Source organism: Gastrolobium bilobum, unplaced genomic scaffold, assembly GCF_033153095.1.
Source record: "Gastrolobium bilobum isolate Gb01-03AN ecotype WA unplaced genomic scaffold, APGP_CSIRO_Gbil_v1 utg16143, whole genome shotgun sequence".
Lineage (NCBI taxonomy): Eukaryota > Viridiplantae > Streptophyta > Magnoliopsida > Fabales > Fabaceae > Gastrolobium > Gastrolobium bilobum.
Genome location: NW_026897537.1, coordinates 218,136 through 245,440, shown reverse-complemented (window position 1 = coordinate 245,440; position 27,305 = coordinate 218,136). Strand labels below are relative to the sequence as shown.

The 27,305-nt window shown below is 32.9% G+C and overlaps 4 protein-coding genes across 4 annotated transcripts; 3 read left to right on the top strand and 1 right to left on the bottom strand.

The window, feature by feature from the left end:
• The first annotated feature begins 2,116 nt into the window (after nucleotides 1-2,116).
• LOC133307810 (allene oxide cyclase, chloroplastic-like) lies at nucleotides 2,117-3,773 on the top strand. Its single transcript, XM_061508369.1, has 3 exons — nucleotides 2,117-2,498; nucleotides 2,611-2,732; nucleotides 3,094-3,773. The coding sequence occupies exons 1-3, from the start codon at nucleotides 2,267-2,269 to the stop codon at nucleotides 3,493-3,495; spliced, it is 756 nt and encodes a 251-aa protein (XP_061364353.1). The 5' UTR covers nucleotides 2,117-2,266; the 3' UTR covers nucleotides 3,496-3,773.
• Nucleotides 3,774-6,085: 2,312 nt separating this feature from the next.
• Nucleotides 6,086-15,939, top strand: LOC133307809 (uncharacterized). Its single transcript, XM_061508368.1, has 8 exons — nucleotides 6,086-7,138; nucleotides 9,865-10,161; nucleotides 11,176-11,301; nucleotides 14,109-14,189; nucleotides 14,743-14,801; nucleotides 14,885-14,955; nucleotides 15,107-15,162; nucleotides 15,541-15,939. The coding sequence occupies exons 1-5, from the start codon at nucleotides 6,220-6,222 to the stop codon at nucleotides 14,769-14,771; spliced, it is 1,452 nt and encodes a 483-aa protein (XP_061364352.1). The 5' UTR covers nucleotides 6,086-6,219; the 3' UTR covers nucleotides 14,772-14,801; nucleotides 14,885-14,955; nucleotides 15,107-15,162; nucleotides 15,541-15,939.
• Nucleotides 15,940-19,679: 3,740 nt separating this feature from the next.
• On the top strand, nucleotides 19,680-24,348 carry LOC133307821 (uncharacterized). The gene is made up of 5 exons (XM_061508384.1): nucleotides 19,680-19,908; nucleotides 19,978-20,022; nucleotides 20,124-20,417; nucleotides 20,508-20,674; nucleotides 24,128-24,348. The coding sequence occupies exons 1-5, from the start codon at nucleotides 19,680-19,682 to the stop codon at nucleotides 24,284-24,286; spliced, it is 894 nt and encodes a 297-aa protein (XP_061364368.1). The 3' UTR covers nucleotides 24,287-24,348.
• Nucleotides 24,349-24,652: 304 nt separating this feature from the next.
• LOC133307820 (uncharacterized) lies at nucleotides 24,653-26,549 on the bottom strand. Its single transcript, XM_061508382.1, has 3 exons — nucleotides 26,349-26,549; nucleotides 25,576-25,652; nucleotides 24,653-25,052 (listed from the first exon to the last, which is right to left on the bottom strand). Exons 1-3 carry the CDS (start codon nucleotides 26,447-26,449, stop codon nucleotides 24,916-24,918), a joined length of 315 nt encoding a protein of 104 aa, XP_061364366.1. The 5' UTR covers nucleotides 26,450-26,549; the 3' UTR covers nucleotides 24,653-24,915.
• Between the last annotated feature and the right edge of the window lie 756 nt (nucleotides 26,550-27,305).

The window sequence follows — 27,305 nt, the reverse complement described above, 5'->3', positions numbered from 1 at the left end:
CATTGAACTTTAGACTTTGTTTCAAAAAGTTGGCCCTTAACAAAATAATCTTGTGCTATTTGCTTATCCACCAATTGAAGTCGCTAGGAGTTTAAATTGTATTCTCCATCAAAAAAGAAAAAAGAAAAAGATGCAATGACATCTTTTCAATTTGATAATCACGAAAACTGAACTTCCATGGAGTGGTATACAAGTAGTAAGGGTTTGTGTCTTTTTGAAAAAGGACATAAGTTCATATTTTTCCTCCGAAAAAACAGACAAATTATTTATCAATGTAGCGCGAGTGAAACACGTATGGAAAATATGTATGTTTAAGTTGCGAATCACCTTTATGCATTTTTTGTGTAAAAATCAATGCAATGCTAGACGCGCATTCTGATAGTGCGCATTTAAATCGCGCTTGTATCCTATCCGCATTTTGTATAGTGGGACACATGATAGGAGTATTTTGACTTTTGCACAAGTTATGCATGGGTGATGTATGACTTAAACACACACTCTTCTCATGTTTCATTCATATTAAATTGATAAATAGTTTGTTAAGAGAATTAAAACGATAATATATTGAATTTTGCATAAGAAGAGTAAAAAAAAACCCTCATATTTTAGAATAAATTTTTTGGGAAATATGTTATGATGTTATTAGAAACAATTTTGTCTTATGCAACATACAAAAATGTGAATGAGATTCACTAAGGAGAAGAAAGAGAAAGAAAATATGTGAATTTCACCTATTTTTTACAAGTGTATGAGACAATTCTGTTTCACGTCACATGAGAAATAAAATTTCAAATTTTTTTTATAGAATAAGCACTTTACTTTCTGATCACCCATAAAATAAAAGATGATGACAGAGGGTGGTCCATATCTTCCTTATCATTTTAGCATACAAAATTAATATATTTTCCAGGCAATTTACACATTGTTTTACATTTAAGGATAACTATTAAGTAATATTCTAAAGCGTTGCATTTTCTTTAAAAAATAAAGCACTTACATAACCTTTGTAATTTGTATACAAATACAACTATGAACTATCTTTTTGCTCTTTTATGAAATCAGAAATGAACTAAATTGGCATTGTCGGTGGAAGAGAGTGCGCGTGCGCCACATTAGACAGTGACATCCGAATTGTATATTTTAAAATTGCAGTCAAACAAAACGATCATAAATATCAAAATATAGAGTAAGATTTTAAAATCTTATAAAATAAAAATTTTAAAAGTGTGTGGATTCATACGAGAAAAAGATAAAAAAGAAAAAATATGGATAGCACATATTTTTATGTACATAGGAAATAAATTTATTTTCTATAACATAAAAATTATTAAAAATTGAAGAATGTTATTAATACATTCGTAAGCACTTTTTCCAATATATTATTTATGATTTGTTTTTCTGTCGTTATTGTAGATAAGTTATCTGCAATAAACTCAATACGACATTATTTTGAACAGAAATCATAGTGTTTTTGTAACTTTAATTTATTTCAGAGTTATTATAGTCTTTATAATTATAATTGTTTAATATTTCAATCTCAAAATGACATCGTTTTGGAAATAAATGCAGATAACTTATCTACAGTAACCGCAGAAATATTTTTGTGTACGACTTATTAGGGAAAAATATTTCTACAATTAATGCAGATAAGGTATCTGTATTTATTCCCAAAATAATGTCATTTTGGTATTGAAATCTTAAAAAATTATAAATATAAAGACTATTATAACCTTGAAATAAATTAAATTATAAAAACATCATGATTTCTGTCTGAAAATGACGTCGTATTGAACTTACTGCAGATAATTTATCTACAGTAATTGCATAAAAAACAAACCTCCTTATTATTAAGTCACGTTTATATGTCTCTAATTTTTTTAAGTTATTAAATAAGTGTAAAGCGAAGTTCACGGAACACACAGAAGAATTTAAAGAAAACACTTATTAGACCGTCCACCGCTTCATGATTGACCAGTGAGACAACCTTGAACATTGTTTCTTTGCATTCTTCACATTCCACACTCATATTTCCTTTTTTTCACAACATGATTCACATTTCGATTCACACACATTAAGACTCACCACACCGTCCACCTACAATCCCACTAAAGAACATAGTCCATAATATAGTTGAACATTTTCTCTGTCCCTTTCTCTCTGTCTATTTCTCTATATATAGCACCTTTCGCTAGTGCTACACTTAACTTTTTCATACCAATCCTTCACCGTTTTTTTTTTATCTTCCTAAACTAGTTCCTTAACAATCATGGCTTCATCAACCTTTGCTTTGAGATCTTTCTCTTCTTTCTCTGTGAAATCTGCTACACCAAGATCATCACTCACCACTTCATCTACCACATCTCTTTTGCCTTTCACTTCATCAAACCTATTTCCCACTAGAACTCTCAAGCTAAACACCACTTCATCACCACACTCTTATATGTCAGTGCCTAACAAGTCCTTCACTTGCAGAAGCCAGGCTGAACCATCTGACTCAGGTAACAAAATTTTCAACCTTGTTCTCTCTACCCACATCTTTTTCTGTTTAAGATTAGTGGGATTTTCTTGATTCTTTGTTGACCCTCTTGGTTTCTCTGCTTGATCTTGCAGCCAAAGTCCAAGAACTAAGTGTCTATGAAATCAATGAGCGAGATCGTGGAAGCCCTGCTTACCTTCGTTTGAGCCAGAAAACTGTCAATTCCCTTGGTGATCTTGTCCCCTTCAGCAACAAGGCAAGTTACTCTGTGGTTTTTGTTCAAATGCTTACATTCAAGGCTTTTGTTCATTTTTTTTTCTATGTACTTTTATTAGTAGCAAAAGCATAAACTTTTTTTGTCTTAATCTTCTCCCCTTTACCTAATTCTATTACAAGTTCCAATCTTGGGTTTGAAGGTAAGAAGATATTCATGTTTTCCATGTTCAATATATATCTCTTGTTACTATGATTTAGTAGTGACCCTATGAACATTTGTGAATATCTATAAATAAAGACATGGACATCACTCATAAGATTTTCAAGTGAAATTTACATATAAAAAATGATCCATTTGTTTCAATTTTTTGTGTGATATTTTTTGGTTGTTGATCATGCAGTTGTACACTGGATGCTTGCAAAAGCGGGTGGGGATAACAGCTGGTATTTGTGTTTTGATCCAAAACAAAGCAGAGAAGAAAGGAGATAGGTATGAGGCTATCTACAGTTTCTACTTTGGAGACTATGGTCACATTTCAGTGCAAGGTTCATACTTGACCTATGAAGACACGTATCTTGCTGTGACTGGTGGATCTGGCATCTTTGAAGGGGTGTATGGTCAAGTCAAGTTGCATCAGATTGTGTTTCCTTTTAAGCTTTTTTACACATTTTATCTCAAAGGTATCAAGGACTTGCCTAAGGAGCTTCTTGCCAATCCTGTTGAGCCCAGCCCAAGTGTTGAGCCCAGCCCAGCTGCTAAGGCCTGTGAGCCCCATGCTGTTATTGCTGGTTTCACTGAATGAGGACTATCTTTTTCTTTTTTTTCATTATTGACTTACTATGTTTGTAGGAATGCTTCCTTTGCAACAATTTTACAATTTGACCTTTATTATGTAGTTGTGGGTTTAGAAGTTTTTCTTGTTGAATAATGAAAATGATGTTGGGTTTTGTAGTGGTGGAGAAATGGGAATTTTCTATGTTTAAAGGGGCATGTGCTTGTGTTAGTGTAGTTAGTGGTGGTCTACCATGTTTCCAAGAAAGTGTTGCACGAGGCATTATTGTAGAGCTATTGTTGAGCTTATTGAATCAAATAAATTTCATTTTGTATAAGGTCTTGTGAATTTCTAAAGATTGTCTTTGCCTTGTTGGACCTTTCTTTATGGAGAGGATTTTTGGTGGACTGGACCATCTTCTTTGGGTGCTTCTTTTACTAATTGTGGAAAATTTGTACGGACATGAATGGAAATATAAGAAAAAAAAGTAGAGTGGAAAAAAAAAATTCACATTTGGACAAGGAGCATGTGGTTGAGGACCACCCTAACTTTTTCTCTTCTTTATGACTCACTAAATGTAAATAGTTATGGTTGGCAATTCCACACCACAATTTAATCTTTTATATGAATGATTTGTTTATTTTGAGGTTTGATATGATATCATACGAATAATTTTCAATCTCAAAATGTGTCGTTTATGTTGCGCGTTAACACAACACAATATAACACGAATGATCTGTTAACTTCAAAGTTTGTTGATTATTATGCAGGTTGACATGATACAATAATATAGGAATAATCTGTTTATGATATGATACAATAATACTCGAATAACCTGTTTACAACACTATACAAATAACATTTAAGAAAATTAAAACGAGTCAATTTTGGTTTCATGAGTTGACATGTGACATGACATGAATTTTTATGTCTAATTTTACCAGCATGAATGCCACACAAAACTAAAAATGAGTTGATCCGAACACGAATTTTTTGTGTCATGTTAGCGGTCGTGTTTAAAATTATTACCCTACCTATAATTGATGCATATATTGTGAGAATGTTGTAGTTGATGAATTGTATAATATATGGTAATGTGTTAAATGCGACTATATCATAGTGTATTGTTATTTTATAGGATTTTATGTTGTAGGAGATAATTTCATATTTTACATATACATAAAAGTATATGAGATCCCTATAGGGCCATATGAGAAAAAAAGAAAAGAAAACAAAATAGACTTCACACACTTTTATGTAAATGTGTAGAAGATAGAAACATAAAACCCTATTTAATAACATTCTCCTCTTCTTAAATATACTCACCTCGAGGGAAGTGTCATTAACGAGAAAAACTTTTAAGACATATGGACCATCTAATTCGGTGCTCCCTTTGTATTTCTTATTTTTCAATTTTTTATCTGTTGGTATTTTCCTTTTTAATTTTTTAATTTTTAACTTCCATGAACTTGTTGTACTAAAAAACACACAGACGAATTGAATTATATTATTATTTAAGACATATTGACAGTTTACCAAAAAAAAGACATATTGGCAAAAACGAAATCCTAAATGGAGTCTACGTATATCATTTAAAATAATTCTTTTCCACTACTTATTCAGTTAAAGAAACAGAAAATTAAAAAAGAAGAAGAAGAAGGGGATCGTATCCAAAAAAGAAGAAGGAGATAATCATAGCAAGTGTAGAACTATGTTGCATCGCGACATGAAATGACATTTCGGGTAATTTTTAAAAAGGTAAGATTTTGACATATTATAACTCATTTTGATATTAATTAATATTTTTAATTTATATAATATATATTATATTTAATATTCAATAATTTAATAAAAAATAAGGTTAAATTTATCGTATCCATTAATTTTGTAAAAAATATAAAATACCACAAATATTTTTATTAAATTCAATAAAATGATAGTCGTAATTCTAATAATTACAATTAAAAATGAGACGCAACGCAATTTTTAAATTTTTTTGAGTTTTGCGAGGCGTGTTGAAATACTGATGAGTGTCGAAAGTGTTTGGTTAAATTTTTTAAAGTGACGATTCATCGTAGGTATAAAAACCTAAAGATATGTTTACAAAAAAAAAAAACTAAAGATTTAATAAAAGCGGATTTTACATAACCAAGCACATAAATCAAGTATTTGATAAAGCAATGAATAATAATAATAATAATAATAATAATAATAATAAAAGATTGCAGAGATAATCACTTTGGATTGCAGAGATAATCACTTTGTTTTTTATCTTTTATCAAATATTGCTTCTTTTCAACATTCATATCGAATGAATATGAAAACACAAAATTTGTGTTAAAAGAAAAAGAAAACAAGATACTACTCTAAACATATTTATTCTTGAGAATCATGAAGAATATATACAGTAAAATTTTCTGATTTCTTAGATGAACTCCAAACTTTGCTTCAATCAAAATTTCAAAAATACTAGTACAATTGTAAAAACTACAAAGGTTTCCTTCATTAGCTTCTTATTGGTTTACTTTGAATAACCATTAAAATAAAACCATCCTTGGATCTCTCAATTACCATTAACAATGCATAAATAAATCAAAACCAAAAAATTCAACCAACCAAAGACCAAATCAATGCCTTTTCTTTCTTCCTCATTCTTCTTCTTCTTCTTCTAAGTCATAAACAACAACAACAAACCCAGTAGTCACTGGTTTCAAAGTTCGTGTAGGGTACCAATCCCCTTCTCTTAAAACTGTAATGGTTCTTGTCCAAGCTTCAAAGGTAACTCTCCCAAACCCTTGTTCTCTCTCATCTCCTCCTTCAAACACATGCTCTATTCTTTTTGAACCCAATTCTCTATCTCTTGCCCTAACTCATTCTGATTCTTCACTCTCTCTCTACCCTTCTTTTTCCCCTCTCTCTCCTTCTTCTTCTTCTTCCTCTTCTCTTTCCCTTCATACCCCACAAACCCTAATCCCTTCTCCTTCATCTTCCTCCACCTTCCTCCTCCTACAACAATCCCACACAAACCCTAATTCCACCCCATCGGTGTTATTCATCGTTTCCGCACCCCACCGCTCCGGTTCGCAGATTCTGCTCCGGTTCTACATTCTGCACAAGAAAAACAACGCTTTCGCCAGAGTGCAAAACGTTCTCTGCTCCAACAATAAGGGTTTTCGATTTGAACCGAAATTGGGGGTCTTGATCGATTCCAAGCATGGGGTTTCGATCAAGCTCGCTGGCTCCGTTAATTACTTCGCCATGTACTCCGTTTCGAGCTCCAAGGTGTGGGTCTTCGCCGTGAAGATGTGTGATGATGATGATAATGGTGATGATGGTGGTGGTTTGAGGGTGAAATTGATAAGGTGTGCTGTGATTGAGTGTTCGAGGCCGGTTTGGTCCGTTAGCATTTCGTTTGGGTTCTTGCTTCTTGGGGAAGAAAATGGGGTTAGGGTTTTCGGTCTGCGGCGGCTCGTGAAAGGAAGGGTGGTTAAGAGAGTGAGGAATTCGAATTCGAATTTGAAGCAACTGCCAAATGGTGTTGTTGTTGGTCGTGATAATCATGGGAGGCATGGAGGCAGAGATCGAGGAGGGAAACGTTATGGTGGTGAAGGGGTTGTGGAGGTAACCTGCAATGGTGATTTGGAGGGGAAAATTGAAAGACACGGTGTTGTTGGTAGGTACTTGCATTAACTTTTATTTTTTTTATTTTTATGGTACTGTATTGTAACCAATTTTTGATTTTAGTAACTTACGTCCTTGGCAGAATTTTGTTCTGTAACAATGGGAGAAAAGTAAATGGGGTTTTTATTTATTGGTTTTGAATATGGTACATTTGGTATTTGATATGATGCTATGTGTTGATTACATTTGTAATTTATTTCCCTCTAATTAAACTTATAATTAGCTTTAACTATCATGGATTGAGAGAGGAAAGAATACATAAACATTCCAAATTTTTGGAAAGTGAGGACAACTTGTGGAGTTATGTCCTTTGAGCAAGGAATATGTTTATGCAAATCTTCAAGTGTAGAAAACAATCATGATTATTTGTTTAGATTAAGTGAAACTTGCTAGTCCTCATGGAGGCATGTGAACAGGGTACCCTCCCTTCCTCTACCTCTAAACTTTTTTGTACCAACAAAAGGGTTTAGCTTGCCAGTCTCTCTGAATGTCCAACCAAGAAACCTCTCTTAAACAGACATCACCATAAGGAGGTTAAGAAGACCACTTTATCCCGGAAAAGATGGAGCAGCTGAATGTTTAGCTAACCCTAGTGATTGACAATGACATTAGCTGATTCTTAAGAAAGCTATCATTATATTCACCTATATAATCAGCTATTAGTCCTTTGCAATAAGACATTTAAGCACTCTGCATATATTTCCAAATTCCAATGATTGATTGGAAACAAAATAATGGCACTCTTCTCTAACAACTTTGTTGAACAACGGAGAAAATGCATTTCATACTCTATTCAAACTCAAAATAGTTCTGCTTGTAAAATGTCTGCTGAAAAGAAGTACCTTTGTGAAAAGACCATTGAAATGGGCCCTCTATAGCATATGTAGCACAAAGAGTTGAGTTAGTTCAAACTTAAAGAGGGCTTCCAGTGGTTACCCAGTTGTGAATTCATTAGTTGGTATTAGTTCCTTCATTTGCTGGACAATTTCTCAGCTCTTTGACTAAGACCATTTAACTGTACCTTTTAGGTTATGCATAAATCAATGAGTAATTTACTGCAAACTGTAATGCAGTTTTAGAATTTAGCAACTACATATTTGAAACATGTGGCATTTTTCAATCATGGAATCTAAAGGGTATTGACCTCTGTTCTTTTATCATCCCTGTCGTTGCCTAACAATAATTAATGCAATATGATCATTGATACCACCAGCCTAAATGTATTAAAGCATGGCGTTTTTTTGGCTTACTCGTAGTGAAATATCTTACTTTGGCTAAATTTACATTTTTATATGTAATTTTCTGCTTACAAATTTTTTAGTAATTTATTTTTTCTGGGATATGGCTGCAATGCTATGTTCTTTTGTTTAATATCAAGCTGTTTTAGATGGTAAATAACTAAATATTAAGAACAGATCTTTAACTGCTGACTGTATTTTGAATTTCTTGTCTTACAAATGGAACCACTAGCTTGTAGAGTAGACATCTAATTTTACTATCTCCCTGTAATTTTCTACAGGTAGATCTGTAGGGATCTTATGATGGCTTTTTGACCATTTAAGGGTGTTTGAATGGTATTTTTGCACGTTTGGTATGCACTTCGAACTATTTTCCAGTGGGGGCGTTGAGTTCCGCACCCTGCCCCCAAGTAACAACTTTAATATTTTATTTTTTATTTTTTTAATGAATGCCGCGTACACCCATCCAGGACACTTGTTAATTTTTTTTTTTTTTCTGAAAACCGGTGCCGCAGGGTGGTGTCCGGGGCACTGTTCTGAAAATCTAATTGGATGTTCCTCATCCCAAGACCGAATTAAAATAAAATTTAAATAGGATTCACTAGTTGATGAGGTCCATCATTGTGGGACCCATCTAAAAAGTTAAGTAGGTTTAACTTCGAGTATGAGTTTGTTTCTGACATTGTTGGACCTACTAAGCTACATACTGGACTCCTGGATTTAACTGCTTTGACAATTAAATCTGGCCCATTTCTTTCAACAATCATAATTCTCCTCTCCTGGCTCTATGTAATATCTTCAATCATTCTTGTAGAAGAACTTAGCTTTTCTGCCACCATGGAAGAAGATGGGATTGAAGAGGTGAGCTTTACAAGCCTTGCAACAAAGTCATTGAGAAGTTGTTTTGGTGCATATGTTGGTCTGGTTTACACCATTTTGTGTTTTTTCATTGCTGGTGGCTTGTGGTTCTGGTATAATGGTATTGGATCCATTTTCTCTTCATTGTTTCCAGGGGTGGATACTTTGATTGTTAATGCCTTTTTTCCTCTTGTTGGAATGTTGATTGTTCTTTTTCCATTCAGGACTATTGATGTTGCAAACAGGCTTTTATGCTTCCTTATGCTTTTCTCCATAACTGGACTTGTTGCTGTTGGATTGTCTGTGGTTAGAGCTAACATAATAAACTCCTTTGCTTTAGCCTCATGGAACTTTAAACAATGCTGCGGACATCATCCTGTGGCACTAGTTTTCAGAAATAAGAATTTAATGAGTGCCACGAAACTCGACAACCCCCCACAAAAAAAAATACACACACCAAAAAACAATTTGAAGGGCGTCTAAACGCGCAAAACACCATTCAAACACCCCTGAAGGGTCAAACAGCCATCTTATGATCTGGTTACTTAATGCTGTGTATAATTTTAAATTGTTTCCGATGCTCTTCAGTATATTATCTAATCTATGTTTTGTTTACTTTCAGTGAAGCAGACAAATGTTAAATTCAAACAGGATGACAGCAATGCATGTGCATGTTTTGTGGCGTTGAAGGAAAATGAAGTTGAAACCAAATCCATGGCAAAGGTATCCATGTCTGTAAAAGCTATTTCCATTCAGGCTCTGTCCCGGAGGATGTTTGTGATCTTGGATTCACATGGAGATTTATATTTGCTATGCCTGTCAAATTCTGGCATAGGAGTAGATATCACTGGTCATGTGAGGCAGCTGCCTCATATTATGAAAGTGAAAAGTCTGGCTGTTCTTCCTGATGTATCTACACGTAAGTGTCACTTTCTTTGTCTTGTTTTATATATATATATATATTAAGAAATTTAATTTGTGGTTGCTTTCTTAGTGAAACATTTTATGTTGATGTTGGCAAAATCCAGAAACATGGAATTATTTTTGGTGGGGTGAAATATTCCATTAAAATCCTTCCATCAGTTATGGTATTGACAGTAATCGTGTCCATGCTAAAACTTAGAATATTATATCAGTCATTATGGTCACAACTGTAGTTAATAGCTGTTATTCAGTTTTATAATTTGTCCTGATTAGCTTCCAATTAGTTTGGTAATTGATTGTAATCACACTGTACGGAACCAGTGTACAGCCTGGAGACAAAATTTCTCCCAATCATCCTCTGTTTAGAAAAGGTTAAGTGGACACGGGGAAGGGAAATACTAAAATCTTATTTCTCTTTTATTTTATCTTAAGCATCAGATTGAGAGATCAGTTACTTTAGGAGACTTGCTTTTACCAACTGACATGACATCATAGTTATTAATAGTGGGTAGCGGCCGATAGCAGTCCACCTCAAAAATGCAATAACGGTATAGCGGGTAGCAGTATAACCGCTACAACGAAGTCTACAAACATAAAAAATTACTCAAAATTAAAAACATTCATTCATATTTAATTCTATTGTCACTTTCATTCCAAACAAGGATTCAAAAGATATAACAGATTATACTATAAAAAAGAAATGAAGGATTATATTCTAGTCGTATAACCTTTTGTTCAAACGACAATGACAGGAGAGTGAAGGATTATAATGTACATTCATGATTGGTTCAAACATCAAGCTTCAGAAAGTCATTAGCACTTAGATAACAGAAGAATGTTAAAGTTATAGTCGTTCCTTTAGTTACTAGCTGTAATGTATTTTTATCCAAAAAAGGAAAAGAAAGAAAGAAAGAAAAAAACTTTAATCTTTGCCATTGTACAAGACCATGATATTTCTGTTTGCATCTGTTTTTTCTCTACAAACTATAATTCAGTTATTATCTTGCAGTATCCCAGACTGTCTGGATATCAGATGGATGCCATTCTGTTCACATGTTCACTATAATGGATGAGGTAAATGCTATAAATGAAGCAGATGGAAATGACGGTGGTGAAAAGCTTTTGCATCTCCCAGGTTCACAAACTTCCATAACCATGATCTCCCAGCTTATGCTAGTCTGAATGGAAAAAAAGTATGAGTTGTGGCACAGCTTGAACTAAAATTTTTGACACACCAAAATAAATGATTTATACAAATTAAATTTTTAAGCATGTACCTTTTAACGGAAATATTCAGTGCTATGGGAGTACCGAGCTCTCGATACATCTTTCCCAAATATGGCAAAAAGTAACCTATTTACATTACCCCTACCTTTATAGTTATTTTCACCCATATCCCATTTTTTCCCTTTTTTGATAAGGGAGTAGGTACTCCCGTTGCACTGAAAATGTGCTCTCTTTTAAGATATTCATGCTTTTAGAAAATTAATATCTAAAGTTATTAAAACAAATTTCACCTTTATAAGTACACTTAGAAATCAAAGCAGAGCTTAGAGTCAATAATTTCATTGCTTCGGTATTAAACTTGCTATTCAACTCTTGCAAGTTGTAACTGCTTATTATCTATTGTAACTAAAACTATTTCGACTCAAATGAAGCTTTGTGTGATTTGATCTTTTTAGGTGATGAGAGTGCCCTAAGTACTAAAGTAAGGAACTTCAATATCATGTTATTGACAAAAATGATACCACATATTTTTCACTATCTCCCTTGACACATCTCTCAAATTTCCAATCAGCACATTTCTAGAATGGATTAAATGCAACTATTCACTATATCTTGAAATTTTTGTTGTAAAGCTTGAGAAAGAATAACAACAACAATACTGATATTCTAGATAGCAACTCAATTCCTCTTTATTTTTGTCACAAATTTTGACTTGTAGCATAATAATATCTACAGCTAAACAAAGATGGTCTCTAAATGGTTATGCTATTTTTTCTAATAAAAAATAAAAATAAGATGTACTTTTACAATTGCTTAGTCCAAGAATAGTTAAGCCCAAACTCAATAAATATGAAAGGTGAGATGAATAAATTTTATTTAAAGGCCCATAAAATTCATAAACTTCATTTGGGGGTCCAATATTTTTTCTCATATATACTTAGACAGGAGCTACCTAAGAATGATGCATTTAGATATCTGAGATCAATATTGCAAAAGGGGGGAATAAATTGATAAAGATGTAAGTCATAGTATAAGAGAGGTTGGATGAAATGACAAAGTGGATCAGCGCTTTATGCGATCACAAAATCCCTTAGACTGAAAGAAAAGTTTTATAGAACGGGAGTAAGGCTTGCAATACTAGAGAACTGAATGTTGGCTAGCATAAAAACAACATGAGTGCTAAGAGATATAATAAAGTCTTTTATGTGCTTTCACCCAATAGCTTAAGCTTTTAGGAGATTTGGTTGCATGACATGGTATCAGAGCCTATGACCAAGCAACCTAGAGTTTGATTTTTGTAGCCCCATTTTCTAATAAAAAAAGTTAAATTTCAAGACAATGAGCCTATGTATTATCCACGTTTAAAGCCCCCAAAGGTTTCTTGGATGAAGAAGCGTGTCGAGAGATATAATAAAACCATTTATGTGCCTTCACCCGACGGCTTATGTTTTTGGGAGAGTTGGTTGCATGATGATAGGTACCAATAAACGAAGTAATGAAAATTGAAAAGAGAAACAGAAATTGTATTGAATTCTCCTGAAAATAGATGAAACAGTGTGATACCTGACACTTTGAGAGGTCAGTCTCTCCTTATCAGCAAAAAGCTGCCCAAAACAATTCCCATTATCTTCCTACCTCGTTACGTGTTCCTCCCTTCCTAATATAACAGAGTTCTCCTAGCATAACTCAGACTAAAAGAGTTGTCCACGTTATCCACTAGTTTATTGTGCATGATCCACATGCTCTTTGCTTGCCTTTCCTTGTATTTACACTTGTAACTATGGGCCTATCATATGACAATGAGCATAAAATGACAGTCGTGGAAATAAGGATGTTAAGGTGGATGGATAGTCATACAAGGATGGATAAGATAAGAAATGAAGATATTCGACGAAAGATATTATTGAGATTAGTTGCCGAAAAGAGGAGAAAACGTAGGTTAAGATGGTTTGGGCATATTCTTCGAAGACCACTAGATGTCAGAAAGAACAAAAATTTGTTACCAAGAGCGAGACATAAAGAAAGGAAGAAGTCTGCCGAAATTTAGTTGTCAGAGATAAAGTGGGGAAGTGTGAGAAAGTAGAAGAGAGAGAGAGAGAGATAGAAAGTTGTAGTACACATGTATGTTATTTTTGAAAAGATGAAAAGTCACATACAGACACAAAACCTATATATTTATAGAGAATATTTGTAGACCTCAGACAAACAACTTCCTAAGAAAGCTAAACACAAGTGCTGACTCAGCATTCAAACCACTACAATGACTAACTAATTACAGCGATAGGACAAATATATTGAACCAAACAATACAAATGTCTGTTGCAACTATTAACTTGGGGAAGGTAGTAAAATAAGATTTAATGGAGTGAGAAATAGATTAGAGTACGATTTGTCTTAGGATGGAGTGGAGGAAAGTTATTAACATTTTGGAAGGATAGATTTCCCCCCTATGTTTTAGGCTATCTTTTTAGTCCTTTTTCCATATATTCATTTATTTATTTTGTCTTTCTTATTTATTTTTCCTGCAATATGTTCTTGATTTTATTTGGATTCGTCGAAAACCTATCCCAATTAGCTTGGGATAAATGTAATGTTGGTGTTGAAGCAAGTCATATCCTATTTCTCTTCAGTACAAATTAGGGATCCTAGAACATCTTTTGAGTTTCTTTCTTCAATTTTGTGCGTAACCTGAGTAACTTCTACTGTCTGTCTCAGTTATTCGAGTTCTTTTCTCCAGTGAAAAGATCCAAGATGTCATTTCTCTAACGTCAAATTCAATTCTGATTCTTGGACAAGGTAATATTTACTTTTTGTGTCATGTTAATTTTTTTTTTTTTTTTTTTCGGATTCTAGTCCAAGGAAACACTTGCATCTTTTCCTCCACCTCCTTCCTTTGACAAACCATAATAAAATAAAAAGGAAAGAGAAAATAAAATAAGTTCTTACTTATGGTATGTCTCAGTAAAGTCTAATAATTCTCGTTATGCGTATATTGTAATATGAGCAATTTGAAAGGTTTTATTTGGGACGTGTGTATCATATGTAGACTTTCAAAATTGCTATAGGCTATTTTGCATGTATTTCTTACTTTGTCTAATTTTTTTAGTCACAGAAACAGCCTATCCATGAATGGGGGTAAGTTTGTTTACATTTAACCCTTCCCAAGACTGCAGGATCTCACAATGGTCGAAATCTCATACATGAGTCCACCCTTTTAGTTTAGCTTCTAGTTTCAGTATAAATTATTACATGGGATCTAGAACTACTTTTGATTGCTTCTCAGCAGTTCCTGCTTTTGATATTTCCTATATATTGCTTATCCACCACGTAAAATTTCCATGATCAACAGGAAGCCTATATGCATATGCAATTTCGTGAAGCTGCTTCAATTTTTTTTCTTTTTCGATGGTAAGCCTTTGCCTCGTACTTTGTGACCTCACCGACCTGTAATTCTTACATGCTACAAAGTTCTGATGTAAGCTTGTTTTTAGGAAATCAATATTCTTGGCTTCCTTGACATTCTGATGTGTACGGGTATGGTTCGTGGATACACTCTTTCATAGTAAGTACTTTTATTAGTTATAATAAATACATTTTTGTCCAAACAGGAAATGTTGCAGAACATGATCTAACACCTTTCTTTTCTTGAATTATACTTCCCATCATAAATTATTGGAATAACATGGATGGTATGTTCTTAATTATTGAGTCAGGTGCTCTGGTTGCCTCCCCATATAGTGCATCCTTAAGATACTGGAGATTTTGAAAGGTATATAAATTTTGGTGATGTAATTTTCCTGGGTTCACAGATTTTTGAAACTTGCTTGAGTGTATGTATGTTGCTGCTAGTGATCTATGCAGTTTTATACAGGTTCTTCATTGTGAAAATCAAGTTACCGATGACATGATGTGACCTGATTACAGAATATATATCATGCTCTGAATGCATAATCCGATAATTGTCTCTCACTTACTGTGATGTTATTGTTTAACATTGCGTTTTTGACTGGGTCAGTTGAGTTGAATTGTGATGGTTCTTTTATTTGAAGACAAAGTTTGCTTATTTTAGAATCCTAGATCAGGGGAAGTTGCAATTTTCTTCATATAAAATGAATACCACTAATACTTATTTTTATTCCTGTTTTAGATTGACAAGGTGGTGGGACCGGTTAAATATCCATGGAGTTCTGAAATTCTGGATCTGCGTTATTCAACAGCTTAAAGCCACCTGTCCTGCAAAACCTATCACAGTAAACTGCAAGCCTACATCCCTCCAACGAGAATGTTGACTGTGATGCCAATCTTTTGGAGGTTGGCTGAAATCAAGGTTTTCTGGCAGAGAACTGAGCAGGGTTCGATAGAAAAGGCATGATCTTGGCAATTGGATTGCTCTGCTTGTTGGAATAGTATCCATGTGATTGCAATTTCCTTGTTCTAGCTGTCTATTATACTATTATTGAAAGATGTTGTGTAGTTGGAGGGTTATCTTGTTGCCCATTTTGTTCTGTTGTCTTAACTTGACAATCTCAACGCATTGTATGCTTTACCTGTTAATTATGATTTATGCTTTCATTTGAAGGCTGTATGAATTCTGTGGCTGAGGCAAGTATCATTCATAAGCCTGAAAGTTGAAAAGAGAAAAGTAGGCAGAAAATAAGGCAAAACAAAGAGAAAAGAAAAGAAAATTGACAAATGGATTTCCCCCATTCTAGTCCTAGTTTTCTGCTGACTTTGATTAGGGGGAAGATAGTGTTCAAGGTTTGCTTAGCGGAAAGAAGCTGGAAAGTAGTTGTCTAAATTGGAAAAATTAGAGGTAGCAAAGTGAAATTTACAATTATCATGCAGTTGTATGTTGCCAATTTTCATCTGAGTTTCCATGTTTACTAATATCAAACATTCAATTACCCAGTTATGATGTGAACAATGTTCGAGTCATACTAAAGGAGAGAGGAAAACAATGATAAACCAGTGATACTGATGACTAGCCATGTGGTTGTGGGTCCCAAAGCAGTGCTTAATAATTGGTCATGACTATATGTGAGTAGATAAGATAATTCATTGGAAGTAGTACAAGTGGGGATGAAACATATCTCCTTGAAAAAACAGGAAAACTTTACTAAAAAAAAATCAACTTTATGGACCACAGAGCTGGCAACTAAGGTAAGGGAACATCTATTTCTTGATACCTACTTTGCGTTTACATAAGACAAGTGATTCCACAATGTAAGGACCCTTGGCTCAGCAGGATTACTGCAAGCACGTGGCACCCACATGCACAACCACAAAGACATTCTCACTCCACTCCTTCAATTGTCCTTTCACTTCCAAGTTCCAACTCTTTTGACAAGTGACATCCACTGTTTTGATCACTTCACAGCCCATCCTGAAAACAACCCAACAATGCTATCACATTCTCAAAACAGCAGTATTTCCAGATGGATTGTTAGGTTACAAATGTAACTCAAATTTGGAGAAGATCAAGAAAGGAAACTTCATTTTAACAGTTTTTTTTTTTTTTTTTAAATCAATTGTCTAAATTAATCATAGGCACAGTGCTCTGCTTGATCTAAAAGCTTCTTGGACTTGTTGCCACTTATATGGATCCAATTGTGTTCAAACTTCAAACCACATTAGATCTGATAACCAATAAACTCGTGGATATAAAGGAAAAAAAAAATTCTGAAATATTTTCTTTGTGAGCTTTTCATATTTAAGTTTATCATTGAAAAGAACTAATGGCCTGTCTGATTTCTATTCTAAAAAAAAGTTTTTGAGTTTTTTTTAAAAATAAAATAAAAATAAAAATTGTTCGAAAGGGTTGTTTTGAAAAATGATTCTGAAAACAATGATTGTTTTTCTGTTTTAAAAATTAAAAAAGCAGAACAATAAAGTTATTTTTTGATTTTTCTATTTTTGCGGTGGCAGTATTGTAAATCTGAGAATTCATTAGAGGTATTTTTGTAAATAAATTTAATTTCTTTTTAATTTTAAATTGCTTTACAATGGCAATCTTATAATTATGAAATTTCATTAATTATTTTTTTATAAATAATTATAACTTTAAACTTAACTATACTCAAACAAGTTTTATTATTCTTTTACTCTCAAACTTTATATTCAAAACAGTATTTTTTATCTTTTTTTGAAAAAAATATATTCAAACAGACCCTAATAAGTTTACTTGATTGCAGCTCCAAGGGGAAGTTTCCTGAAGGGTTTTGTGTTTTATCAAACAAAACTTAATGATTTTGTGAGCTGGTGTAACATCCTTTTGATGTGAAACACGGTAAGCCAATGCTGGCCTTTTTAAGTGCAAAACAACAAGAAGGGTAACCCCGTACATGTAAGCCTTTCTCTATCAGATTTCCACAAATTTATAACTATTAACTAAATAGTGACACTAATTTTTTTTGACAATTTTTTGTGGATGTATTTGGCCAATTGATTTGGATAATTACGTAGGCTCATAAGGTTCAAGGCCCAGAAAGGGCTCAAGAGGAGTAATAACCTCGTAGCGCAAGAAGCGTTAGTTAGACATTGTGCATATTATGCCGACTTTTATAACTTAAAGGTTAAGGAAAGACTCTGCAACAAGTTGAGTCACACCGTGCATGAAGACCAACGACAGCTTTAGCTTGCCACCACTCTAGGAAGACAGACAAATATATAGACTTATAACCAGAAAGGCCCAGTTGAAACAAAAAAGTCTGCAGCCCACAACAACCAATAAAAAGGCATGTCGTCTACCAATGGTGGCATAAAGCTTGCTATAAATATGAAGGGTACAAACTCAAGTATGATCATCTGATTCTCATTGAATATAACATAAACCTAGTATTGATACTGATTTGAGCGTCGAAGTGTCTTTGCAGATACCCCCACCAGTCATTTTCATTGTGCTAGAAGCGTTCAACCACCTTCATATACCTGGTGAACATCTCAAACCCACGAAAAACAACATACAACTCAAAGTCTTCATCTTTCAATCCTGTATAATTTAGCTCAATTCATGTTGGAATGGTCTGATCACTAATAATATTTTCTCTTGTTACATTCGGGTAGGTTACTAAGTTTGTATCACGTTATCAATAAGTAAAAAGTTACTTATTTACAGAAAAAATAAATAAAAAGTTACTTCAAGTGAAGGACAACTATAAATAATACATATTCAAATGCTTCTATATTAGGATGTGTATATTTGTTGATGAATTTTTTCATTAAGTCTGCATTTAATTTCCTTAAGCGTACTTTATTTTTGGATTTTTATTTTATTTTCATTTTCAATGCTAACTCTGAATCCTTTTATTGCCATTCATTCCATGAAAAAATGTATGTAGTATAAAATCTATTTGAGATATAACCTTTTGTTCATTTTAATTTAAATTTTTTTTAATCATAATGTAAGTAAAAAAAGTATTGTCAAGACCTCATACAAAAGAAACATTATCATTAATTAAATTTTTGTTTTCTTGATTTCTTGCTTTCCCTTTTTCATGCGTAACAAATTTCAATAAATTATACAAATGTTTAATAAATGAGTTTAAAGCATATATTAAAGCTAAGCAAATATAAACTTAATTTAGTTTATTCTTTAAAAATTGTCTCAATCGTGGAATTTCAAGTACTCCATAGATTACAATATCATCGATTGCAGCATCCTAATTAAAGGAACTACAGGTAAGGTAGCCAAATTTATATATTTGTTTTGGATTTCTCCATCGGTTCATCGATTATTAAATTAGTCCAATCGAATTAAAAAAGACGTAATAAAACTCTTATTAACATGAGTCACACAAGACCATAGAAACAACAAAACTCTTGTTACAAGATTTTAATAGCAGTTCGAACTCGAGACTATTGATTAAACTCGAAGTATCTCTTATCAATTAATCAACATGTTTGGTGGTGCCAAAAATTTGTATCTTGTCTTGCTTTAACAAAAAACCGTATATATGCAATGTGTTTTTTGTGTCCAATAATAAACTGAAAGATTAAAACCTCACCCAATGGGCATCAAAGAATAAGAAAAGTTAGTAGTGCAGTACAATCAAGTTAATGCACAGACCAAAAAAGGATAAAAGTAAAGATAGAATTGCAATATAGAAAGACACTTGAGCCATGTCATATAGCGAAGGAGCAAAATTTGGAAGAGACATATTAAAACAAAAGCTACATATACATGCCAGCTACTGCTTACAAAGACAAAAAAAGTTACATCCTTTGAACTCTTAAGCCTCTTTTTTAGTCATGTCATAGAGTATAGACCTTAACAATTCTAACTCATTCATGGCCTCCACAGTGGAAATTCAATCATCTCCTTATAGTTATAAGAAACAAGATGATTCAGATTTCAATTTGACAGAATGGGCAGTGAAAGCTAGAATCAGTAGAGAGAACACCAAGTCCAGAAGGTACTCAGCATCATATATAAGAAGCTTTAGAGAAGACACAAAGTCTTTTAGATCAAACATAACCATTTCTAGCACTGCTTCTTCACCTGGATACCCTTTTAAAGGTACTTTCCTTCTCTTGCTCCAATTCAAAAATTTCATTATTTATTTTTTAACTCCCAATTTTGTTACAGATGAAATAGACCCTCCAACTTATTCTTTCACTACTGCTCTTGAAGGTACCATAGAATGAACCACATTGATATTTAGCATAGAGGGTTTATACTTTTACAATATTTTCTGAATTTTTTTCAATCAATTGCATGGTGGTCCAATGCAGCATTGCAAGCAAGGTCAGGTTATAAAAGTTGGGAGTGCTTATCTTCAGATGGGTTTGCTTTGAATTCCAAGTGGAATGAAGCAGAAAAGTATATATGCAACCCTCTTTCAGGAGAAGTACCAATGGAGTGTTTATCTGCAAAAACTCTTAGTGGAAGATCATTTCAAAACTCAAAAACAAACAGAATTAACAAGTCTGCTCCTCTAGTTTATTCTTCATCAAGACAAATTTGCACAAAGCCATCAACTTATAGTTACACACAAGATGATGTAGCTCCTCAGTTACACATTCCAGGTTCACATAGCCATATGTTCTTATGTATTTGCTTTTACTTTTTGACACAGTTCAAGTCCCTTAACAATTCCACTTGACTTTTCTATTCAGAAAAGAAAAAGGAGGGAATGACAAGAGATGCTGGTACTCAAAGTACACCTCCTTATCTTAGTTCAAACAGTTCCAGCATTGCTCTAACTCCATCCATCATAGAGAGATCAATGAAGCTATCTGAATACTCGCTTAGTTCAAATACCAAATCTAATTCTGAGGAAGAGGTATGTGCTAGATTTCTCTTTTTCTCTCCTATTTTTTCAAATGAGTTGGTTAGAATCTGGCTTTTTGAACCATGTAAGGTGAAATCATCTGACAAATTTTTTATCAATCTAATGCGGGTGCACGAGAAATATGTACATTTAAGTCACACATTGAGGTGATGCGCGACTTAAACACGCACACTTTTCATGCATTTTTCACTCGCTTAGATTGATAAATAATTTGTCAAAAAAATTAATCCGATAAAATATATCTGATTTCGAATCACATCGGTAAACCATATATTCCAATTAAGACCTTGATATTTAGCTTTGGAATCAATTTTCTCTTATACATAAACTATGAAAGCCATTGATATTGTCTAGCGTGATTAAATGAAAGCCATGAATTTTCTCTCATATGTTAAAACATGATTAAATGAAAAAAAATAAAAAAGATTTTGTTGTTAAACATTCCAGTGTTCTTTCTAGCTTTAGTGTTTCAACCTTTGATTTTATTTTTTTATAGACACGTGATAAAGTCAAGAAAACATGAAATTGCATTATGTGGATGGATCTCAAGAATCTAAAGGCTAGAATGAACAATAGCATGTCCTAAAATAAAATTTATTGTAACAGTTATCAAAATTAAATCCCTTTAGGAGGGTAGTTATAAATTTTATCACTAGCTAAGGAAGTACTAAAAAACCAGATGCAAAATCTACCTTTATTTTTCAATATTTCAAAATTACAATTCAAAATGCACGAAAAGGAAGAAGAAACCTAGGCCAAAGGGGTGCGCGTTTTCCAAGATAATAGAATCAAATATAGTTGTCATATAATTAGATTGTACAATGTGGGGTATTGGATATATTGGTCCCTCTCTATGTTTCATGTGCACATGCCACTCTACACTATTTTTGGAATCTAAGTTCAACATTTTCTGTATTGGTCCCTTCACACTTTCCCAAGTTTTCTGCTATCTACACGTACACTAGTCTTTTTTTTTTTGAGTGATGAAAGAGTTTCTTGACAAGTTGATAAGCAATTCCAAAATTAACTCTTCAATCTACCCAGTTTTCCTTCTTTGAATAATTTAAAGATTTTTATAAGAGTTATGTTGTAGGAGAAATGACTGTGTAATGTTATAGAAATTCGTTTTGCGTGTCGGTAGTTTTTTTTTTTTTTTCTTTAAAACATGTGGGTCCACAAAATGTTGTGTGTAGAAAGGTTTGTGTGGTCATGTTAAATGATAGAATGCAAACCCTAATTTAAAATACTTGTACTATTCTCCTTCAATCTAAGTAAATCATTTTACCATCGAGTAGTCGAGGGTAATTAATGAAAATGCTTACTCATTGCCATGCTACTAATCCTTCATTAGGATTATATATAAAAGGACAACGATCAATTTGACACTACATGGAAAAAAAAAATATCAATATGCCAAGAAAATTATTTTCTGAAATGTCATGGTAGAATTTTATTATTGGATCCAGCAGCACACGTTTTGCCATATTGTGGGATAAATATTTGGTGCATCAGATATATCTAATTCGGTACATTTTTTTTTCAAAAGAAGAAACCTTTTTAATGTGGCGGGAATTTTTTTTTTCTCAAAGGTGACGATTTTTTTTTTTAAATGTGAAAAAAATGTACCAAATTGGATATATCTAATGCACCAAAGATTTGTCCAATATTGTGAGTCTAGATGGCTGAGTCACTCACGTTCTTCTACCATGTGGTGAAATGCCTGTGATGTTGAGAACTAGTATCGTTAAGTCAGTTAGTGAAACTCAAATTTTTTTGCCACATGGCAAAATATGTCCCACTGAACCTAATGGAACTTTAGCCATGACATTTTGGTATGCTTTTGTGAAAAGATGGCATTTTGATAGTTACCCCGCGGATAAAAGGCTATAGATTCTCATATGTCATTTTTGAAAGAGATTTAAAATCTTTATTCCCGACCCGTCCCATACTTCGGATTAGTTCCATAGTCGACTTAAAGAATCGACGATTGTAAAGATACCAGGGGAGCCTATTCGCCTCAAAGAGATATTTATGATATGTTTCAAAAAAAAAAAAAACTATAGTTAAGAAGGGAAACTAAGTTATCCATCATAATGTTAGGCAATTTCTTGCATTATAGCTAAGGGTGCTAAACGAATCAGAGGTCTTTCATGGGCATTTAACCCGACTCGTGATAGCCTGGACTTATATGTCTAAAATTGGTTGTTAGAACCAGGCTTGAATTTGTATAAAAACTCGTTTAACAAAAAGACCTCAAACTCTAATTCGAAAGTCCAGTCTTAGAGCCTCTTAGGCTAGCATAGTATATTAACTTTTACTTTCATTTTATATTTTTTATATTACTTATAATAGCCCTCCCTCTTTCTTCAATCCGTTTCACCCTATTTTATTGGTTAAACAGACTTTTTGAATGATTTTGTTCTATATTATGCTGTTTTGATACACATTGAATTTATGAATCTTTATGGAATTATACGTGCTATTGATCATATATTTTGTTAGAATAAATTTTGTTATCTTATTTTTTTTAATAGGCTAAACCAGACTTTTATTGTTTGTAAATAAGTCAGACCACATGCCGATAGACTTTTATTGTTTGTAAATAAGTCAGACCACATGCCGATAATCATATTCATAACAAGTAACAGGCTAGGACAAACTGACATATTTAAACACAGACTTAATCTTTTAAAATCAAAGCCCAACTAGACTCGGCCTGTTAACACCCGTAATTATAGCAATGATATATGGGCATCATAGAATAGTCACTTCAAGGAAATTTGACATGGAAAACGGTAACTACTATGTACTTTATTTTTTACCTTTTTTGTGAATAATTTTTTCCTATTTTTGTTACATTGAAAATGCAAACACTTGAATATAAGGATGCAAAAAAGTGACTAATCCGTGGTAAGAAATTTAGGTAATTTGGGCGAGGTCATACATTCAAATTTGAGTGTCATTATTGTACATAAAAAAAAAACTAGTCCGAGAATGAACCTCCGACACCAATATCGTACTCGAATCTCCTACAATCTAAAACAAACATGCTATATATACAAAAAAATAAACAAAAACAAAATAATGTTCGTTTAATTTTATTTTATTTTTATTTTTTCAATAAAAGAGTAATTTGATTTATGTGTAGCCTTAAATTAGGAAAAAGCTGCACCATTACACCCCTAGCCAGGGCCACACCTTATTTTGGCTTGCATATAGCTTATACCAATTTACAGAATGATTACCAGTTGATTAACTTGAATCATACATTATACAAATAACTTTGATTACATATAGTTAGTAAAAAAAAAAATATTTTCCCAGGAAATAAAGCATAATCAGATTAAAGTTTCCTAATACAGCAACATTCAAAAATGATTAATGGGTTTGAGAAGTACAAGATACCAAATATGACATTGATGTGAGGTACAAATGCATATGCAGGTGGAAGAGAAGGATAAAGAAACATGGGAGACTACAAAAGAAACAATAAGAGAAGTGAACGAGTATAGGGAGAACGATGAGCAACTTTACATGCAATGTGGGTGCTTTTCATGGATAATGAATAAAAGGCAGAGACAAAGAAAGGCAAAGAAGGAATAGCATATTTCTCACTTTTCAAAGTTTGCTGAAAAATGAAAAATGGACTACTATGTGATGCTGAGAGAAGCCATTCCCTTTGTTCTCTCATTCTCTTCAGAAATTTTGCAGTGCATTATTAGTAGAAATAGAAAAGCTTAGAACAATTGCAATTGTGTATGGAGTCTATTCGTGGTACATTTTCATGTTTGTATTATGTAATTCAATGGTCACGGATGATATGTTTCGTTCTTCATGTGGTGAAAATCGCCTAAGAGAGGTCTCAGACACTTCCATTCTTAGGATTGGAAAAAATGCAGAGGAGAAAGCCACCTCCCTATAAATACTCTAATATTTCCCGTGCGACAGCTTCATCTAATAGATAACTATTTCCTTGTAAAATAAATATTCATATACAAAAGGGGTTTATACCTCTCATTTCACTGCAACCAAAAAACTTTTGCAGCTCTCACATCGGTCCTTATACCCTATACAAAATTGGATGCATCTAAATCATTATTCTCACTAACAAACATGGATTCCGAAAACATATATAACAAGTTTATATACTCAACTGTTAAGCCCAAAAATACACAACCAGATCAAATATCAATACATATATCAAAACTATAACTAGAAGTCTAGAACAGACACTATTTGGTATCCATATCCTCCACAGTCTTGGTCATTTTAAAATCATTGACAGCCTTATCAAAAGTGTTCCTAACATGCTGGCACATAATCATCAGATCCTGACATCCATCTTTTAACACTTCTCGTGCTGGATCCCCTACAGATGTACAGTGACAACGCATTGTAAAGAAAATTACTCATGCAATATCATAGTATATTACAAACAAACAAACAATAAATTTAGTGCAAACATCTGATTTAGAAAGGTATTTATGGATGCCCAGAGTTAGCCTAATTTTTTTTTCTAAATAAAATATTTCTTCCCTGAATTATAGATGCACTACCTACACCCTATAACGTCCATAAAAACATCATCTCAAGTTAAATACAGAATGGGATGAGAAAATTTTTTAGTATCATGAGATCTAGTGATATGTGTAACTTGCTTCAACAATTTTAGTTTCATGAGATCCGGAATGTCATCTTCCAAAACTGGCAAATAAATAGGTCTAGCAGGATATGTTATAATGCAAAACAGAATATGAAATTGATGGTATAAGTACATGCACTTGTGGTTGCATTAATACAAAATATGTATTTGTTCACTTGTTTGTGGCAGAAATTTGCAGACTATATTCACCATAATAAACGCTAGAGTTGAAAGACACTTTAAATGTTACCTGTTGTTTGGACTCTGATATTAACACGATTATCTGAAGGATGAGGAATGCTGTACCCACAAAATGTCACTCTTGGACTGCAAAATAACATTAATAACCACATCTCAACAGGAAGTATTGAACTGAACACATGATGAGGAAGAAAGGAGGCACAGGGAGAAATATGAAACAGCCAAATAAAACTAACATTTAGGTGTGAAGTCAAAAATAAAAACAAAAAAAGAGAGTCAATCACTCTAAAATTCCAAATTTCTTCATTTCCACTGTTAAATTGATACCACACAAGGGTTAGGCTCAATCCTTGGACTTCTTTCTTTCCTTTTCACTTCAAAAAATGCACACCAAACAAAGGCTCAAAACTCAAGTAAACAAGCATGCAAATGGATTAATCAATTATCTACCAAATAAAGTATAGGTTGAAATCAATATAAACAGGGATTTATGCCATGATCTCACTTTCTATTCCTTCTCCAACAGATGTAAAGGAGAGGATGGGGATCTGTCAACCTATTTGTTGTTTCATGAAAAGGATTAAGTTCACTTTATGTTTCTTTTATAGATACTAATATTGTTTCTACATTGAAGTAACTTTTGATTGTTCATCATAATGATAGCCTAAATTTCTGCTTCTATAATACGATAACCAAAAAAAAAGAAGAAAATTACACAAGATTGATATTGCAGCATGCACTTTGTACTTTGGATTTGAATGAATTAAAAAATTGTAAGAAAAATACAGAGATAGTCACATAAGAATTTCCAGAATTACTAACTCTTGATTTAAGGTGAATCTGACAGAATTTGCAAATGTGTGATCCTCATCAACCAGAGAAAAAGTAGATTTACTCTGATCAGAGTGCGAACCGTGCTCCATCACTGACAATCAATCTGAAACACGTTTTAATCACAACGTTCATAAATAACAGTTCAGAGTAACCATTACGAAAATGTAAATCACTGTGTGTGGAATTCGAGAAAACTCTTACCCAAAAAAGAAGAAGAAGATGTATTTGAAGAATGGTTAAGGCGTAGGGTTTATTGTGATGCATTGAATCTGAGAGCGATTGGGCCACATTATTAGATTTTGGGCCTCATTGGGTCAAAGTAGATTTTGGTAAAAGCCTTTCTCTTTAAAAGGAAAAAGGTTTTTCTATTTTTATTTTTTATTTTTATTTTTGTCTTTTCATCTTTTGAAATAAATGTGACTTCAAAATATTTGAAAGTTTTTTGAAAACTTTTGAATTCCAAGATTTGGAAATTTTTAAGATAAAAGTAAAAGGGACTTATGAATCTCTCGCTACAGCGGCAGAGAAAAAAACATGTTGTGTCTATCATTTTTCTTTCTTTTTTTAATAATAAGGGCTGATATGACTTTCGATATAATTTCTACTGCAACAGCTTTTTTTTTGGAACGAGAGATTTTTTTTCTTTTAATAATAAGGGGACGTTTGTTATAAGAGATATTTTTTTTTTTACCAAGAAAAAAAAATTATTAGAAATTTGGTAAGAATTTTTTTATCCCGGATAAGTTACAAAAAAGTGTTTGGTTGACCAAAATTTTATAGAGAAAATTGGGTTAATTTTACTATGCTATGTTTGGTTGATAGTAAAACATTGATGGGAATGTGAAGAAAATTATCAAAATACCCTTAATTTTTTGAATATGCCAAGTGAGTCATGGTCAAAATGTCGTTTTTTTTTTGGAAAAAAGTGAATCAAATGTTACTTTT

Excerpts from the sequence above, each read along its gene's own strand:
- LOC133307810 (XM_061508369.1), top strand. The coding sequence starts at position 2,267 with ATGGCTTCATCAACCTTTGCTTTGAGATCTTTCTCTTCTTTCTCTGTG. Across the intron at positions 2,499-2,610 it reads GGCTGAACCATCTGACTCAG|CCAAAGTCCAAGAACTAAGT; the intron begins GTAACAAAATTT and ends TTGATCTTGCAG. Across the intron at positions 2,733-3,093 it reads TTGTCCCCTTCAGCAACAAG|TTGTACACTGGATGCTTGCA; the intron begins GCAAGTTACTCT and ends TTGATCATGCAG.
- LOC133307809 (XM_061508368.1), top strand. The coding sequence starts at position 6,220 with ATGGTTCTTGTCCAAGCTTCAAAGGTAACTCTCCCAAACCCTTGTTCT. Across the intron at positions 10,162-11,175 it reads TCTTCCTGATGTATCTACAC|TATCCCAGACTGTCTGGATA; the intron begins GTAAGTGTCACT and ends ATTATCTTGCAG. Across the intron at positions 11,302-14,108 it reads AAAGCTTTTGCATCTCCCAG|TTATTCGAGTTCTTTTCTCC; the intron begins GTTCACAAACTT and ends TGTCTGTCTCAG.
- LOC133307821 (XM_061508384.1), top strand. The coding sequence starts at position 19,680 with ATGGCCTCCACAGTGGAAATTCAATCATCTCCTTATAGTTATAAGAAA. Across the intron at positions 19,909-19,977 it reads ACCTGGATACCCTTTTAAAG|ATGAAATAGACCCTCCAACT; the intron begins GTACTTTCCTTC and ends ATTTTGTTACAG. Across the intron at positions 20,418-20,507 it reads TCCTCAGTTACACATTCCAG|AAAAGAAAAAGGAGGGAATG; the intron begins GTTCACATAGCC and ends TTTTCTATTCAG.
- LOC133307820 (XM_061508382.1), bottom strand. The coding sequence starts at position 26,449 with ATGGAGCACGGTTCGCACTCTGATCAGAGTAAATCTACTTTTTCTCTG. Across the intron at positions 25,653-26,348 it reads AGATTCACCTTAAATCAAGA|TCCAAGAGTGACATTTTGTG; the intron begins GTTAGTAATTCT and ends GTTATTTTGCAG. Across the intron at positions 25,053-25,575 it reads TATCAGAGTCCAAACAACAG|GGGATCCAGCACGAGAAGTG; the intron begins GTAACATTTAAA and ends GTACATCTGTAG.